The sequence below is a fragment of the Macaca mulatta genome, chromosome 7, assembly GCF_049350105.2.
Source record: "Macaca mulatta isolate MMU2019108-1 chromosome 7, T2T-MMU8v2.0, whole genome shotgun sequence".
Lineage (NCBI taxonomy): Eukaryota > Metazoa > Chordata > Mammalia > Primates > Cercopithecidae > Macaca > Macaca mulatta.
The window spans coordinates 108695544-108713759 of record NC_133412.1 but is presented as its reverse complement, the minus strand read 5'-3'; the positions used below and the strand labels follow the sequence as shown (position 1 = coordinate 108713759).

Here is an 18216-nt window from a genome sequence, read left to right as displayed (position 1 = left end):
GATGAGTGAGTGATTGCCAGGGGTAAAGGAGGGGATACAGTAGAAGGGAAGTGGGTATGGCTCACATAACAGGGCAATAGGGGAGATCCTTGAGTTTTTGAACATGCTCTGTCTCATAGCTGTATCAGTGTCATCAGTATCCTGGTGGTGATAGAGTTTTGCACTGGGGGGCTCTGGGTAAAGTGTACATGGGATTTCTTTTTAATTTTTTCATTTCTTCATGTGACTCTCCAGATGTTTATTTTAAACAATAGAGATCAGCAAGTGTTAAGTGTTTACAGCAAAGGAACACTAAACTGAGACTTTCTCCTTTATGTTATCAGAGAATTTACTTGAAAATAAGTAACTTTCTGAACTAAAGTAAAACAAAACAAAAAATCTACCTGGAGATACCATTTGTCACCTATCAGATTAGCAAAGATCATAAAGTTGATAATATACTATATCTGAAAGGATATGAGGGAAAAAGGCATCCTCATACATTGTTGGTGGCATCTGTGGAGGGTAACTTGGTAGTGTGTTTTAGTATTAGAAGTCCACATGCCCTTTGACTTAAAGTTTCACGTATAACTATTTGTCCGTAGCTCTACTTTCACAAATGGAACATGATATGAGTTCAGTGTTATTTGCTGCAGCATTGACTGTGATAGCAAAAGACAGAAAATAACCTAAATATCCTTCAAGTAGGGGACTAAATTACTGTACATCAGTAAAATGAACTTCTGTGAAGCCAGGAACCAAAAATGAGGACTCTCTTTACTTACTAATAAGGAGTATTTTTCAAGATATATTAATTCCAAAAGCAAGATGCAGAATGTTTTATATGCATGTACTGTGTGTATGTGCACACAAACGTGCATGGATATGTGCACATAAACATATAAGAATTTAATTATATATGCAGATAATATTTTTCTAAAGATACTTAACTTGCTTTCTGAGAAGGTAACTTAGTAGTTGCAGGTGAGAGACATGGAAGGAAGAATTTTGGTATGCTTTTTTAATACTTTAAAATTTTTAATTATGTAAGTGTATTACTGAGTTAAAAATAAATTTTAAACTGGAAGAGATTGAGGTAATCTTACAGTAATGACATAAAAATCTAACAATCATATATGTATTCAGCCATTAGTAACTGATAATGATATTTGAGATGTGTTCAGTTCACATGGTGCAGGGATTTTTTTTTGTAATTCTCCATTTTATCTGTTATTCTCATATTTTTATTGTAAAGCATATATATAAATGGTTTTCTCTAAGTAGGGAAATACTGGTGATTTTTAATTTTTTTTTCTTCTCCTTTATTTCCCTAATTTTCTGCAATGAACACAAATTCTTGGCTTCTGTGCATCACACAGGGCCAGGGAATATCATCCAATACAACAACCCTGATGTTAACACGTATTATATTTATAATCAGAAAATAAAAATTATTTTAAAATCCTTTTACAGATCACTTTGTTGTTTTTTAAATGTAATTAAACTGTAGTTCTGCATTTCTACTTGTTGTGGACTGTGATAAGTACTAACAAATCAGGAGGCCAATTTTATAAGTAAATACAACACACCGAATTAATCATTTTGTCAAACGATCTTACTGTTTTAACTTTTCCCCAAACTATTTCCATACTTGATTTTTTTCTCCCTGGCCTTGGTGTGCACTGACAGCCTTTATAATTTACCATTAACACCTAGTAGGCTAACAAAAGATGCATAGTACACAGCAGTTGATACCTTTCCTAGTTAACTCCTACTAATTAGAGATCCTCAAATACTTAAGAAGTACCAGTACAAACAAATCAATTCTAACAATTCTAGATTAAGTATTGGTTGATAACACACAAAAGACTTTGTTCCCAATTTTTTTCTTAAGCAAGAAGTTTGAGTCTTTCTCAGTACTGTGTTTGGGTTTTGTTTAATTTATGTGGCTCTTCATTACTTCTAGGTAAATCTTACAAACCATTGTGGTTTTATGGGAGGACTACAAAAAAACAAAAGCACTGGATTGACCACTCCATATTTTGCTACCTCTACAGTAGAAGTAATATTTCACGTGTCAACAAGGATGCCTTCTGATTCTGATGATTCTTTGACCAAAAAAGTAAGTGCTGAGAAGTGCTTTCAAATTAAAATGCTCATAATTGAGGCAGTTAATACATAAAGTACATAAGTAAGAAATGGAATTGGTTAAGCACTGTTTCTGGTTATACTACACCACTCCACCCAGTGCTGTCTTGAAAATAGATTGGTTGTACAGCAAACTATGTTTTCTTGATGGAACAATGATATGGTTAAAGGTTGCAGTCTTTTTTAAAACTTTATTGTGTGTATTTAGGGTTTACAACATCATGTTGTGGAATACATATAGATAATAAAATAGTTACTATATTGAAGCAAATTAGCATATCTATCAGCTCACCTAGTTTTTTTGTGTGTGTGTATGACAAGAACAGCTAAAATCTACTTATTTAGCAAAATCCCAAATACCATACAATTTTTATTGTGCATTAAATCTCTAGACTTGTTCAACTTACATATCTACTACTTTGTATCCTTTGAGCTCCGTGTCCCCATTTCATACCCCCCTCCACCCCTGGTAACCAGTCTTATTCTCTATCTCTGTATATTTTCTCCTTATTTTTTTTAGATTCCACATATAAGTGATATCATGCAATATTTTTTCTTTCTGTGTCTGGCCTATTTCACTTAGGACACATAATGTCCTCCAAGTCCATTCATGTGTAGGAAGTGGCAGAATCTCCTTTTTTAAGGTTGAATAATATTCCATTGTATGCATATATACCACATTTTATCAGTTTGTACATTGATGGACAGTTTTGCATATCTTGGTTATTGTGAATAATACTGCAGTGAGCATAGGAATGCAGATATCCTAAGGAGGTAGTGATTTAGTCTCCTTTGAGTATATGCCCAGAAAAAGGTTTGCTAGGTCATATGGTAGTTCTATGTTTAATTTCTTTAAGAACCTCCTTTTTTTTCATAATTGCTGTACAGTCTACATTTCTACCAACAGTGTGCTAGTGTTCCCCTTTCTCCACATCTTTACCAATGTTTGTTATCTCTTACCTTTTTGGCAGTAGCATTCTAATGAGTATAAAGTGATATCTCATAGTGGTTTTAATTTGCATTTCTGTGATGATTAATGTGATTGCTGAGCCTTTTCATATACCAGTTCACCATTTTTATGTCGTCTTTGAATAACTGTCTGTTTAGGTCCTTAGCCCAGTTTTTAATCAGGTTGTTTTTCTGCTATTGACTTAAAAGACCCTTATAAATTTTAGATATTAATCCCTTAATAGATAAGCAGTTTGCAAATGTTTTCCCTCTGTAGGATGCCTTTTCATTTTGCTGACTGTTACCTTTGTTCTGCAGAAGCTTTTTAGTTTTATGTAGTACCATTTATTTATTTTTGCATTTGTAGCCTGAGCTTTTGATGTGATGTCCAAAAAAATCATTGCCAAGGCCAGTATCAAGGACCTTTTCTTCTACATCCTCTTCTAAGTTTCGTGTCTTATATTTTGGTCTTTTCTCCATTTTAAGTTGATTTTTGTATATGGTGTAAGATAAGGATCCAGTTTTATTCTTTTCCATGTGGAAATGCCATTTTCCCAAGACCATGTTGAAGAGACTATCCTTTCCGTGTTGATCTTCTTGGTGCCCTTGTGAAAAATTAGTTTACTCTATATGTTTGAATTTGTTTCTGGGATCTCTGTTTTGTTCCACTGGCATATGCTTCTGTTTTTACGCCAATACCATACCATTCTGATGACTGTAGCTTTGTAATACAATATAATATAATATTTATTTCTTTTTAGACAAGGTCTCACTCTTTCACCCAGGCTGGAATGCAGTGGTGCCCAATCACAGTTCACTGTAGCTTCAACTTCTGGGCTCAAGTGATTCTCCCTCAGCTTCCTGAGTAGCTGTAACTATAGGCACTCGCCACCGTGCTGGCTAATGTATGTATTTTTGGAAGAGATGGGGTTTTGCCATGTTTCCCAGGCTGGTCTCAAACTTTTGGGCTCAAGCAATCCCTCTTCAGCCTCCAAAAGTGCTGGGATTATAGGCGTAAGCCACTGTGCCCAGCCTGTAATATAATTTTAAATCAGGGAATATGATGCCCCTTTGTGTTTTTTTCTCAGTTTAGCTTTGGCTATTTGAGTTTTTTTTGTGGTTCCATACGAATTTCAGAATTGATTTTTCTATTTCTGTGAAAAATGCCATTGGAGTTTTTATGGGGATTCCATTAAATGTGTATATTTCTTTGGGTAGTGTGAACATTTTAACAATATTAGTTATTTTAATCCAAGATATCTTTCCATTTCATTGTGTTTTACATTTCTATCATCAATGTTTTATAGTTTTCAGAGTACAAATCTTTCACCTCCTTGGTTAATTTATTTCTACATATTTTTATGGTATCATAAATTGTTTTCTTGATTTTTCAGCTAAGTCATTTCTTGATTTTTCAGCTAAGTCATAATTTGTATATAGAATTGCTAGCAATTTTTGTATGTTGATTTTGTATCCTGCACCGTTACTGAATTCATATGTTAGTTGTAACACTGTTTTTGTGGAATCTCTGAGGCTTTCTACATAGCGGATCATGTCATCTGCAAATAAAGATAATTTCACTTTTTCGGTTGTGATTTGGATGCCTTATATTTCTTTTTTTGTCTGATTGTTCTTGCTAGTACTTCCAGTACTATCTTGAATAGATGCAGCAAAAGTGGGCATCCTTGCCCTGTATCAGATGTTAATAGAAAAGCCTTCAGTTTTTCCTCATTGCTTATAATGTTAGTGAAGCGTTTTTCATAAGTTACCTTTACTGTGTTGAAGAACTTTCCTTCTATACCTAAACTGTCAAGAGTTTTACTCAATAAATGATGTTGGACTTAGTTGAATGCTTTTTCTACATCAATTGAGATGATCACATGATCGCATAGTTTTTACCTTTTATTCCATTAATGTGATGTATCACATCAATTGATTTGTGTTCATTAAATCAGCTTTGCGTGCTAAGGATAAATCCCACTTCGTCTTGATGTATAACCTTTTTGATATGTTTTTGGATTGGTTCAGTTTGCTAATATTTTATTGAGGATTTTTGCATCAGTGTTCATCAGAGAAATTGACCTGTAGTTTTGTTTCCTTCTGATATCTTTGTCTAGCTTAGGGATCGAGGGGATGCTGGCTTTATAAAATGTGTTTGGAAGTATTCCCCCTCACTCTAGTTTTTGGAAGAGTTTAAATATTGGTAATAATTCTTTGACTGTTTGGTTGAATTTAGCTGTGCAACTGTCTAGTTCTGGGCTTTTTGTTGAAGGTTTCTAATTAATTCTTCAATCTCTTTGTTATTGGTCTGTTCAGACTTTCCGTTTCTTCCTGATTCAATTTTGGTAGGCTGTTTTATTCTAGAAACTTACCCATTTCCTCTAGTTTATCCAATTTGTTGGCATACAGTTGTTCATAATAGTCCTTTATGATCCTTCTTATTTCTGAAGTGTCTGTTGTAATGTCTTCACTTTCATTTCTGATTGGTTACAGTCTTAACAAAGGATTTATCTTCAAGAAAATAGGGATGTATTAGTCTGTTTTCACACTGCTATAAAGATACTACCTGAGACTGGGTGATTTTTAAACAAAAGAGGTGTAATTAACTCACAGTTCCACAAGGTTAGAGAGGACTCAGGAAACTTAAAATAGTGGCAAAGGCAAAGGGGAAGCAAGGAACATCTTACATGGCTACAGGCAAGAGAGTGAACAAAGGGGAAGTGCCACACTTTAAAACCATCAGCTCTCATGAGAACTCATTCTCTATCACAAGAACAACACAGGTGAAACCTTCCGCATAATCCAGTCACCTCCCATCAGGTTCCTACCTTGACACATGTGGATTACAATTTGAGATGAGATTTAGTTGGGGACACAGAGCCACACCGTATCAAGGGATATAACAAACTGAAAGATTTCTGTGTTTGTTTACATTGGTAAAATTATATTTCAAGGCCCTTAGTACATGGACTCAGATAGAATGTTTATATTGATTGAGGGAGAAGAAAAAATAAAATAGAAATTATTCCAGGCCAGGTGTGGTGGCTTATGCCTGTAATCCCAGCAATTCGGGAGGCCAAGGTGGAAGGATTGCTTTAGCCCAAGAGTTTGAGACCAGCGTGAGTAACATAGCAAGACCCCCTACCAAAAATTTAAAAATTAGCCAGGCATGGTGGCATGTGCCTATAGTCCCAATTACTTAGGAGGCTACTGTGGGAGGATTGCTTGAGCCTGGGATGTCCCGGCTACAGTGAGCTGTGATCACACCACTACACTCCAACCTGGGTGACAAAGTGAGACCCTGTCTCAGAAAAACACATACATACATACATAGCACTTAAAATATAACATGCTGTATCCCATACGTTCGGGCTAAAACTAATGTAGCAAATAAGTGGTATTTAATTGAAATAAATCTTGCTACCTTAGAATCTGTAAGGGATATCGTAGAATGATATTCATGGTCCACAACTGTTAAAATTTACACCACCATTTTGCTGTAGCTCACACAGCCATTGAAAAGTCATTGTAGCTACAGAGATAACCTCAGACTACAGTTGTATGTATTCAACTCATATTTGGTTTTGTGAGAAATGTTTTTAAAAGTAAAACTTTATCCAATATTTCTCCTTTACCTCTTCCTTCTCCTCCTCTTTCTTCTTAGTTTGTTTGTTTTTGCCCCAGGATTTTACTGAAAATCCTGTCCTCAGTTTATCTAAAACTATTACTAAATGTAACCAACTGAATATGATCAGCCATTTCATTTGATACTCTGTTGCCTGATACCAAAGCTCTTCGCACTTCACTAATAAGCTTTGAAACAGGGTTATTAACATACTGTTTTTGAAAGGAAGTTTAGGACTCTTTACAAATCTTTTATAAGATTTGATTGACTACTGTATTGGTCTGTTTTCACATTGCTATAAAGAATACTGATACTGGGTAATTTATAAAGAAAAGAGGTTTAATTGACTCACAGTTCCATATGACTGGGGAGGGCTCAGGAGACTTACAATCATGGTAGAAGGGGAAACAGGCACATGTTATGTGGCAGCAGGCAACAGAGAGTGTGAGCATGTGAAGGAGTAACTGTCAAACATTTATAAAACCATCAGCTCTCATGAGAACTCACTACCACTAGAACAGCATCCAATCACCTCCCACCATGTTCCTCTCTCAATACCCAGTGATTACAATTCAAGATGAGATTTGGTTGGGGACACAAAGGCAAACTGTATCAACTACCTTTTATGGCTTTTGTTTAGATTTTAGAGTATTGTTAGAAATTGCCTAATAAATGGATAATAGCTAAGAAAACTAATATATGAGCACTAATTAGATTGCAATGAGTGGTGGGGTAGAGGTAATTAATAAGTCTAGGAAAGCATATTCAGCAAAAAGTTTGCTACAGAATTTCTTGGCATATGCTTTTTAGAAGTACAAGGTAAGACATCAATACTGATAATGGTACATGATGTTAAATAGGATTGGAATAAAGTGAAGGTTTGTTAAAACTTCACATAAACCATTTTTTCCAGGAATTCATCTTAAATCTCTTTGAAAATAAATCATACCCAAAGTAGACACAATTGTAAGTATAGTGTGAAAAGATAAATAAGCCACGCACAGTGGCTGACACTTGTAATCCCAGTACTTTGGGAGGCTAAGGTGGGAGGATTGCTCAAGCCCAAAGTTCGAGGCCAGCCTGGTTAACATAATGACACCCTGTCCTTACAAAAAAAATTAGCCAGGCATGGTGGTGCATGCTTGTAGTCCCAGCTATTTGGAGGCTGAGGTAGAAAGATTGCTTGAGTCCAGGAACTTGAGGCTGCAATGTACCAAGATTGCACCACTGCACTCCAGCCTCAGTGACAGAGTAAAACACTGTCTCAAAAATAACTAACTAAATAAATAAATAAATTTAATCATGGCTTCATGGACATAACTTTTAAACCCCAATGCAGAGTGTAAAATTAATAATATATTACTATTGTACTGTCCTACAATAGTGACTGTCTTAAGTATATTTCTCATATATTTCTTTTTTAAACATTTATTTTTTTAATTGATCAATTGAAATTGTATATATTTATGGTATACAATACATTTTTATATATGTAAACATTGTGGAATAGCTAAATCAAGCTAATTAAAATATGCATTACTTCACATACCAGTTTTTCATGCTGAGAACACTTAACATCTATTCTCTTAGCAATTTTCAAGTGTACAGCATGTTGTTCTTAACTATAGTCATTATGTTGTGCAATAGCTCTCTTTAACCCATTCCTCCTAACTGAAATTTTGTGTCCCCTGACCAGCTTCTCTCCAATTTCAAATTCTTCCCTATAAGCACTGACTCTCTCCTTTTAAGGAAAATGACATATAATGAAACCAATTGTATTTTATCATCAACCTTATAATGAAACTATGAAGGATATGACATTATTTGAAGGCCTGCCATATGTTGTTTTGCTTAAAGTCGCAGTTTCCAAGAACCTATTGATGACATTGTGAGGACTTACTGTACTCCATCTTTCTATGAGTTCAACTTTTTTAGATTCCACTTAAAAGTGAAATCATGCGTTGTCTTTTTGTGCCTGGCTTAATGTACCTAACATAATGTCCTCCAGGTTAATCCGTGTTTTTATAAATGACAGAATTTCCTTCATTTGTAAGGTTGAATAGTGTTCTATTTTGCATCTGTACCACATTTTCTTTATCCATTCATCAAATGATGGACTCTTAGATTGATTCCATATCCTGGTTATTGTGAATAAGGCTGCACTGAACGTGAGCATGCAGATAATCTCTTTGACACACTGATTTCATTTTCTCTGGGTATATACCCAGTAGTGGGATTGCTGGATCATAATGATAGTTCTAATTTTTAATTTTTTGAAGAACCCCCATACTGTTTTCCATAATGCCTGTACTAATTTAAATTCCCACCACCTATGTACCAAAGTCCCCTTTTTTCCACATCCTTGCCATTACATTTTGTCTTTTTGATAATAGTCATTCTAATAGGCTATCTCATCATGGTTTTAATTTGTAAAAATTAATAGTATCTTAGATTGAAAACCTAAGAGTGGAACAAACTAGATTATTTTCTATTAAAATGCCTTTTTTATTAAAGAAAACTATGTCACGATATTTTTACTTCACTGTATTAAACTTGGTAATTATATGGCACTTGATACTTTACTCCTGTGACCTTTGTAGAAATGTCAAATAAGATGCCTCTTTCCCTCAAAATAGTCACAAGGGTCCTTAATTATTTTAAAAGAAGCATCTGAAATGGATGTTTAATAATCCTTTATCATAGCAAATAAGACAAATTTTAGGCATGATAGCACCATTTAAGAGTTGTTGGCCGGGCGTGATGGCTCATGCCTGTAATCCCAGCACTTTGAGAGGCCGAGGCAGATGGAACATGAGGTCAAGAGGTTGATGGATCTTAAGCTCAAGAGATTGAGAGTATCCTGGCCAACATGGTGAAACCCTGTCTTTACTAAAAATACAAAAAACCAGCTGGGCATGATGGTGCACGCCTGTAGTCCCAGCTACTCGGGAGGCTGAGGCAGGAGAATCGCTTGAACCCAGAAGGCGGAGGTTGCAGTAAGCCGAGATCACGCCACTGCACTCCAGCCTGGTGACAGAGCGAGACTCCATCTCAAAAAAATAAAATAAAAGAGTTGTTAAATGATTGAGTTGGCCGGGCGCGGTGGCTCAAGCCTGTAATCCCAGCACTTTGGGAGGCCGAGACGGGCGGATCACGAGGTCAGGAGATCGAGAGACGATCCTGGCTAACACGGTGAAACCCCGTCTCTACTAAAAAATACAAAAAAAAAATAGCCGGGCGAGGTGGCGGGCGCCTGTAGTCCCAGCTACTCGGGAGGCTGAGGCAGGAGAATGGCGTAAACCCGGGAGGCGGAGCTTGCAGTGAGCTGAGATCCAGCCACTGCACTCCAGCCTGGGTGACAGAGCAAGACTCCGTCTCAAAAAAAAAAAAAAAAAAAAAATTGATTGAGTTTTTATTTATTTATTTATTTTTAATTATACTTTAAGTTCTAGGGCACATGTGCACAATGTGCAGCTTTATTACGTATGTATACATGTGCCATGTTGGTGTGCTGCACCCATTAACTCATCATTTACGTTAGGTATATCTCCTAATGCTATCCCTCCCCACTCCCCCTGCCCCACAACAGGCCCTGATGTGTAATGTTCCCCACCCTGTGTCCAAGTGTTCTCTTTGTTCAATTCTCACCTACGAGTGAGAACATGCAGTGTTTGGTTTTCTGTCCTTGCAATAGTTTGCTCAGAATGATGGTTTCCAGCTTCATCCATGTCCCTACAAAGGACATGAACTCATCCTTTTTTATGGCTGCATAGTATTCCATGGTGTATGTGTGCCACATTTTCTTAATCGAGTCTATCATTGATGGACATTTGGGTTGGTTCCAAGTCTTTGCTATTGTGAATAGTGCCGCAATAAACATTAAGTGTGCATGTGTCTTTATAGCAGCATGATTTATACTCCTTTGGGTATATACCCACTAATGGGATGGCTTGGTCAAATGGTATTTCTAGTTCTAGATTCTTGAGGAATCGCCACACTGTCTTCCACAATGGTTGAACTAGTTTACTACCATCAGAGAATACTATAAACACCTCTACGCAAATAAACTAGAAAATCTAGAAGAAATGAATAAATTCCTGGACACTTACACCCTCCCAAGACTAAACCAGGAAGAAGTTGAATCCCTGAATAGACCAGTAACAGGCTCTGAAATTGAGGCAATAATTAATAGCCTACCAACCAAAAAAAGTCCAGGACCAGACGGATTCACAGCCAAATTCTACCAGAGGTACAAAGAGGAGTTGGTACCATTCCTTCTGAAACTATTCCTATCAATAGAAAAAGAGGGACTCCTCCCTAACTCGTTTTATGAGGCCAGCATCATCATGATACCAAAGCCTGACAGAGACACACACAAAAAAAGAGAATTTTAGACCAATATCCCTGATGAACATTGATGCAAAAATCCTCAATAAAATATTGGCAAACCAAATCCAACAGCACATCAAAAAGCTTATCCACCACGATCAAGTTGGCTTCATCCCTGGGATGCAAGGCTGGTTCAACATATGCAAATCAATAAATGTCATCCATCATGTAAACAGAACCAAAGACAAAAACCACATGATTGTCCATGATTATCTCAATAGATGCAGAAAAGGCCTTCGACAAAATTCAACAGCCATTCATGCTAAAAACTCTCAGTAAACTAGGTATTGATGGGACTTATCTCAAAATAATAAGAGCTATTTATGACAAACCCACAGCCAATATCATACTGAATGGGCAAAAACTGGAATCATTCCCTTTGAATACTGGCACAAGACAAGGATGTCCTCTCTCACCACTCCTATTCAATATAGTGTTGGAAGTTCTGGCCAAGGCAGTCAGGCAAGAGAAAGAAATATAAAGGGTTTTCAATTAGGAAAAGAGGAAGTCAAATTGTCCCTGTTTGCAGATGACATGATTGTATATTTAGAAAACCCCATTGTCTCAGCACAAAAGAAGCTGATAAGCAACTTCAGCAAAGTCTCAGAATACAAAATCAGTGTGCAAAAATCACAAGCATTCCTGTACGCCAATAATAGACAAACGGAGAGCCAAATAATAAGTGAACTCCCATTCACAATTGCTTCAAAGAGAATAAAATACCTAGGAATCCAACTTACAAGGGATGTAAAGGACCTCTTCAAGGAGAACTACAAAATACTGCCCAACGAAATAAAAGAGGACATGAACAAATGTAAGAACATTCCAAGCTCATGGATCGGAAGAATCAATATCATGAAAATGACCATACTACCCGAGGTAATTTATAGATTCAATGCCGTCCCCATCAAGCTACCAATGACTCTCTTCACAGAATTGGAAAAAACTATTTTTAAGTTCATATGGAACCCAAAAAGAGCCCGCATTGCCAAGACAATCCTAAGCCAAAAGAACAAAGCTGGAGGCATCACGCTACCTGACTTCAAACTATGCTACAAGGCTACAGTAATCAAAACAGCATGGTACTGGTACCAAAACAGAGTTATAGACCAATGGAATAGAACAGAGCCCTCAGAAATAATACCACACATCTACAACCATCTGATCTTTGACAACCCTGACAGAAACAAGAAATGGGGAAAGGATTCCCTATTTAATAAATGGTGCTGGGAAAACTGGCTAGCCATATGTAGAAAGCTGAAACTGGATCCCTTCCTTATACCTTATACAAAAACAGTGATTGAGTTTTAATTAAGGTTGCACTCTGAAATGGTGAAACTTTTATGCACTAGATTTATTAGAGAATAACTTCATTTTAACTATTTTAAAAATCATTTTTAACTAATTGATTGGCTTTAAGTACTCTCACAGTGTTTTGCAACCATCACCACTGTCTCTTTCCAGAACTTTTGCATTTTCATTTGGTTCAAAATGTTTCTTAATTTCTCTTGAGATATCTTCTTTGACCCATGTGTTTTTAAGAAGTATGTTGTTTAATCTCCAGATATTTTGGGGTTTTCCAACTATCTTTCTGTTACTGATTTCTAATTTAATTCCATTGTTTGAGAGCAGACATTTTATGATTTCTATTCTTTTGAATTTCCGAAGATGTGTTTGATGGTCCAAAATGCAGTCTATCTTGGTGACTGTTCCATGTGAGTTTGAAGTTGTGTCAGTTTTTGCTTGATGCATTTTGATGCTTTGTTAGGCACCTACATGTACGGATCGCTATGTCATCTTGTAGTATTGACTCCTTTATTATATGAGGCTCCTCTTTATCCCTGATAACTTTCTTGCTCTGAAGTCTGTTCTGTCTGAAATTAATATAGCTATTCCTGCTTTCTTTTGATTAGTATTAGCATGGTATATCTTTTTACTTTTAGTCTATATTTGTCTTTAGAGTGGCTTTCTTGTAAACAATATGTTTTTAGCTCCACTCTGACAGTATTTTTTAATTGGTATATTTATAACATTGATTTTTGAAGTGATTATTAATATAGCTGAATTAATATCTACTATATTCTTTACTGTTTTCTATTTCTGTCTACTGTATTCTGTTTTCTATTGTTGCCCTTGTTCTTTGTTCCTATTTTTGTCTTTTATACTTTTTCTGCCTTTTCTTGTTTTAATTGAGCATTTATATGATACCATTCTCTCTCCTTTCTTAACATATCAATTATGATTCTTTTTTAACTTTTTAGTGATTGCTATAGAGTTTACACTATACATTTGTAGTTCATCTAAGTTACAAGTCTGCTTTCAAATTACACTATACCGGCTGGGTGCAGTGGCTAACATCTGTAATCCCAGCACTTTGGGAAGCAGAGGCTGGCAGATCTGTTGAACCCAGGAGTTCAAGACCAGCCCGGGAAACATGGTGAAACCTTGTTTCTACAAGAAACACAGAAGTTAGCCAGGCATGCTGGTGCATCCCCGTGGTCCCAGCGACTTGGGAGGCTGAGGTGAGAGGATCACCTGAGCTTGGGGAGGTTGAGGCTGCAGTGGGCCATGATTGTGCCACTGCACTCCAGCTTGGGTGACAAAGGGAGACCCTGTCTCAAAAAAAAATTATACTGTACTGCTTATATGATACTGTACTGCTTGCAATAGCACAATATCCCTAATCCCTCCTTCCCATCCCTTGTATCATTGCTGTCATTCATTTCACTTATTTTAGGTATATGTAAGCCTATATATAAAAATATGAGCATATATATTCAAATACATTGCTGTTATTATTAAACTATATTCTGTTAAACCAATTACGACTAAGAAAAAAGTTTTAATTTACCCTCAATTATTCATTCTGTCATGCTCTTCCTTTCATGACGTAGATCCAAGTTTCTGACATATATGTTTTTCTTCTCTCCGAAGAACTTGTTTTAACATTTCTTGAAAGGTAGGTCTGCAGGCTGCAAATTCCCTCAATTTTTGTTTGCCTGAGAAAGTCTATTTCTTTTTCACTTTTGAAGGATAGTTTCACAGGGTACAGAATTCTAGGTGTGTGGTATTTTTTTTCTCTCAATACTTTAAATATTTCACTATACTCTCTTCTTGCTTATGTAATTTCTAAGACATCAGAAGTAATTTTTATCTTTGCTACTCTGTAGGTACGACTTTTTTTCCTTGGGCTTCTTTGAATAATTTGTTCTTTCTCCTTGATTTTCCGAGTTTAAATATGATGCACCTAGGCACAGTTTTTTGACATTTACCCTGCTTGGTGCTCACTGAGCTTCCTGGATCTGGGTTTATGACTGACGTTAAGTTGGGGAAATTCTCAGTTATTATTGCTTCAGATATTGCTTCTGTTCCTTTTTCTCTTTCTTCTTCTTTTGGTATTCCCAGTACATGTATTTACATCTTTCATGGTCGTCCCACAGTTTTTGTATATTCTTTTGAATATAAGTCTTTTTTTCTCTTTGCTTTTCTGTTTTGGAGGTTGCTATTGAGATATCTTGAAACTCAGAGATTCTTTCCTCAGCTGTGTCTTGTCTGTGAATGAGCCTATCAAAGACATTTTAAAATTTCTGTTCCAGTGTTTTTTTTTTTTACCCTAGCCTTTTTTCTTTAATATTTTTCCCTGGAATTTCCATCTCTCTACATACCTTGTCCATTTGTTCTTACATGTTGTCTACTTTTTCCATGAGAGCCCCATAGCATATTAACCATAGTTGTTTTAAACTTAGCATGTTTTCAAGATTCATTCATGTTGTAGCATACATCAGAACTTCGTTCCTTTTTAAAACTGATTAATAATCTGTTGCAAGTATATGCCTCAATTTGTTTACCCATTCATCTGTGGCTGGAAATTGGGTTGTTTCCACATTTTGGTTCTTGTAAACAATGTTGCAGTGAACATTGGCATACAAATATCTATTTGAATCCCTGTTTTCAATTTGGCTCTATAGCTAGGAGTGGAATCGCTGTGGTCATATAGTAATTGTATGTTTAGCTTTCTGAGAAGTCAGGATGTTTTCTATAGCAACCACATCATTTTATATTTCCACCAGCAATGCCTAAGTGTTGCAGTTTTTCCACATCTTTGCTAACACTTCTTATTTTCTGTTTTAAAAAAAAAATTATAGCCATAGTAGTAGGTGTGAAATGATATTTTGTTGTGGTTTTGACTTGTATTTCCCTTCTAATAATATTGAACATCTTTTCATGTGCTTATTGCCCATTTGTATATACTCTTTGGAGAAATGTCTTATTTTCTCTAGTAGTAATTTAAATCGATTTAAGTAAAATTTACTTTGTCAGTGTCAAACTAAATTAAAGCAATAATTAAGCTCTGTATGTATGAAAAATGTGGTCATATACCTCCTGACACTCCCATTCTCCAAGAAACAATAGCAACTTTTAAGTCCAACAGAAAGGGAATTTTTATTTGATCTCATAATTCAGTGTAATTAGCCTAAACCTTCTTTTCATAGAAATTGTTTAAAACCTTATAAACATTGATTTATCTGTATACTGATGTTTCCCATTTCCCTATACTTAATGACTCTTTCCTTAATCTGTTCCTCAGAGTTCTAGTATATGAGGTTTTTCTAAGTAGCAGGCTTATATTTTAGTTTTATTTTGGTATCACTTTATTTTTGATAGGTTAAATGTTTAAACTTAATAATAGAAGCCAGTTGTCTTATACCGGTTGTCCTTGATAAAAAATCACTTTCTGTATTGGTATTTTTTCTCCTGAATTTAATAAATTCCACATTAGTGGTAATAAGTTGAGGCCTAGAACATGTGTCCTATTATAAATGAACAATTGGATATCATTAGGTTGTCCCCCCTGTCCTTTGTACATATATCTTTAGGTGTGTTAATCCATTCAGTAGACACATTAATGAGCACTGGTTGAAGTATAATATTGGAGGAAGTAAGGCTTGTTGACCTCAGCAAGGAGTTTAATACCTCTAATTAAATTAGATAGTCGACAGTCAGTATAAAGAAATAGCCATGCCTCTGGCAAGCTAGAATTATTTATGACTCTGGTCCTTTGCTTTAAACTTGGTAGGATAAAATCATTTATATCTATTTTATAGAAACTAATTTTAGTTCTGACTTTTTATTTAAAATATGTGATTTGTAAATTATTTTCAAACATTTTATTTTCTCAGAATGAGAAGTAAATATCCTTGGACCTATTTAAATGTAGCATTTATATTTCTTGTGAAGAGAAGCTTTTTCAAGGCTCAAGACAGTAGCAGCAGAATATTTATAACATAGACTATACTTCTTGAGCAGATTAGCCATTCAGTTTAGCTAAGTTTCTCTTAGAAATGTTGTACCACCATATAAAAATCCTGATATAACCCCAATCCAAGCAATCTGTTCTATAAATTATCTCTACCTGAGGAAGATTGATGGAAAATGGTTAAAAATAATTTCCACTTAGCTGAGTGTATTCACCCCTAAAAATCAAAAGTGCTGCCAGCATTGGTGTAAAGTGTTCACAGGAGCCTCTCTCATTTCCTCTGTCTCCTTGTTCTAGCCACTTGCTGATACTCTGCTTCATAGGTAGCTGAATCATCCTTTTAGAAGTTTGATGAAGATCAAGTTGAGATAATTGTAACATACTTAGTTGAACTCTCTAGTCTATCTTTCATTTCCTGGACCCCCCAAAATAGGGGGAAAGAAGCACTTTATTTAAGTCCATTTCCTCTGAATTACTATTAGTGTAATGGAAAGTGTTTCCTTTTCTGTCTTGAAGTTTAGTCACAATAGTTGTGCAAATAAATGAACCTTGTAGTGCTGCTTGGTCTGATTTTTTATTTTACGTCTGTTTTTCTTTATTTTGGACAGAAATATAAGATACTTTCCAAAGAACTATATACTAAATATAGTCTGGAAAATGAATTTGTTCAAAAAACAAATTTAAGGAATAATTTTTAAATTTTTTCATTATTTTAGTAAAAGTGAAGTTAGGATTATATTTAATAAATGCTGTGAAATTATACTCATTGTTTGAGTCCCAAATATAATAACCTTATAGAAGAAACTGCCCTGAACTCCAATTTTTGCATATATACTCCTGATGACAAGAATAGAGGATTGAGAAAACAGAAAATATCAATGGTTCAGTACAAGTTTATCTCACCATAGTAAATGTTATGTAGGTGAGATAGCAGAGGCCTCTCATTGTATAGGAAATAAAACTCTTTTTTTTTTTTTGAGACAGAGTCTCGCTCTGTCACCATGCTGGAGTGCAATGGTGCAATCTCTGCTCACTGCAACTTCTACCTCCTGGGTTCAAGTGATTCTCCTGACTCAGCCTCCCGAGTAGCTGGGACTACAGGCATGCACCACCACACCCAGCCAGTTCTGGTATTGTTAGTAGAGACAAGGTTTCACCATGTTGGCTAGGATGGTCTCGATCTCTTGACGTCATGATCCACCCACCTCAGCCTCCCAAAGTGCTGGGATTACAGGCATCAGCCACCGCACCCAGCCGGGAATAAAACTCTAATTCCTCACTATGGCCCTACGTAATTTGACCCCGCCAGCCGCCTACCTCTAGATCTCATCTCCTGTCTTTTTTCTTTTCATTTACCATAATCTGGTCTCACTGACTGTCATTCTAACCTTCCAACATGTCAAACTCATTCACATCTTAAGGGCTCTGTACACTTACTACTGTCTCGGTTTGAAATGTTTTTTATCCACATTATCAGACTTCCTCATTCTAATTGTTCTGTTCTTAAACTCATGTGACAGTTTCTTAGAAAGACCTTTTTAGACCATCCTAGCTAAATAAGCCCCCTCCTACTCAGGAACTTTATCACATTACCCTATATTATTTTCTTTATAGATTTATCACCGTGTAAGTTTATCTAGTTTATTTTTGTATATGTTTATCTGACTTCTCCCACTAGAATATCAAGGTCATGAGAACCAGGACTTTGTCTCTTTTGCTTACTGCTGTATCTCCAGCACCTAGTACCAGGCCTATTGGCATTTAACAAATGTTTGTTCAGTGAATTACCACAGCTACCACAGCCACAAATCAAAAGATCTATAGACACCTTTGTCTCAGTGACACACTTATCAAAGTGACATATTTAAAT

At 35.8% G+C, this 18216-nt stretch overlaps 1 protein-coding gene across 17 annotated transcripts in view; it reads left to right on the top strand.

Annotated features, from left to right (window-relative positions):
- Positions 1-18216, top strand: part of RALGAPA1 (Ral GTPase activating protein catalytic subunit alpha 1) — a 275889-nt gene that overhangs the window by 217307 nt on the left and 40366 nt on the right. For all 17 annotated transcript variants that reach the window (XM_077940906.1, XM_001088633.5, XM_015143575.3 and 14 more), the window contains one exon: positions 1946-2101. In XM_077940906.1, coding sequence (XP_077797032.1) covers positions 1946-2101 — 156 coding nt within the window. The remainder of the gene's footprint in view (positions 1-1945; positions 2102-18216) is intronic.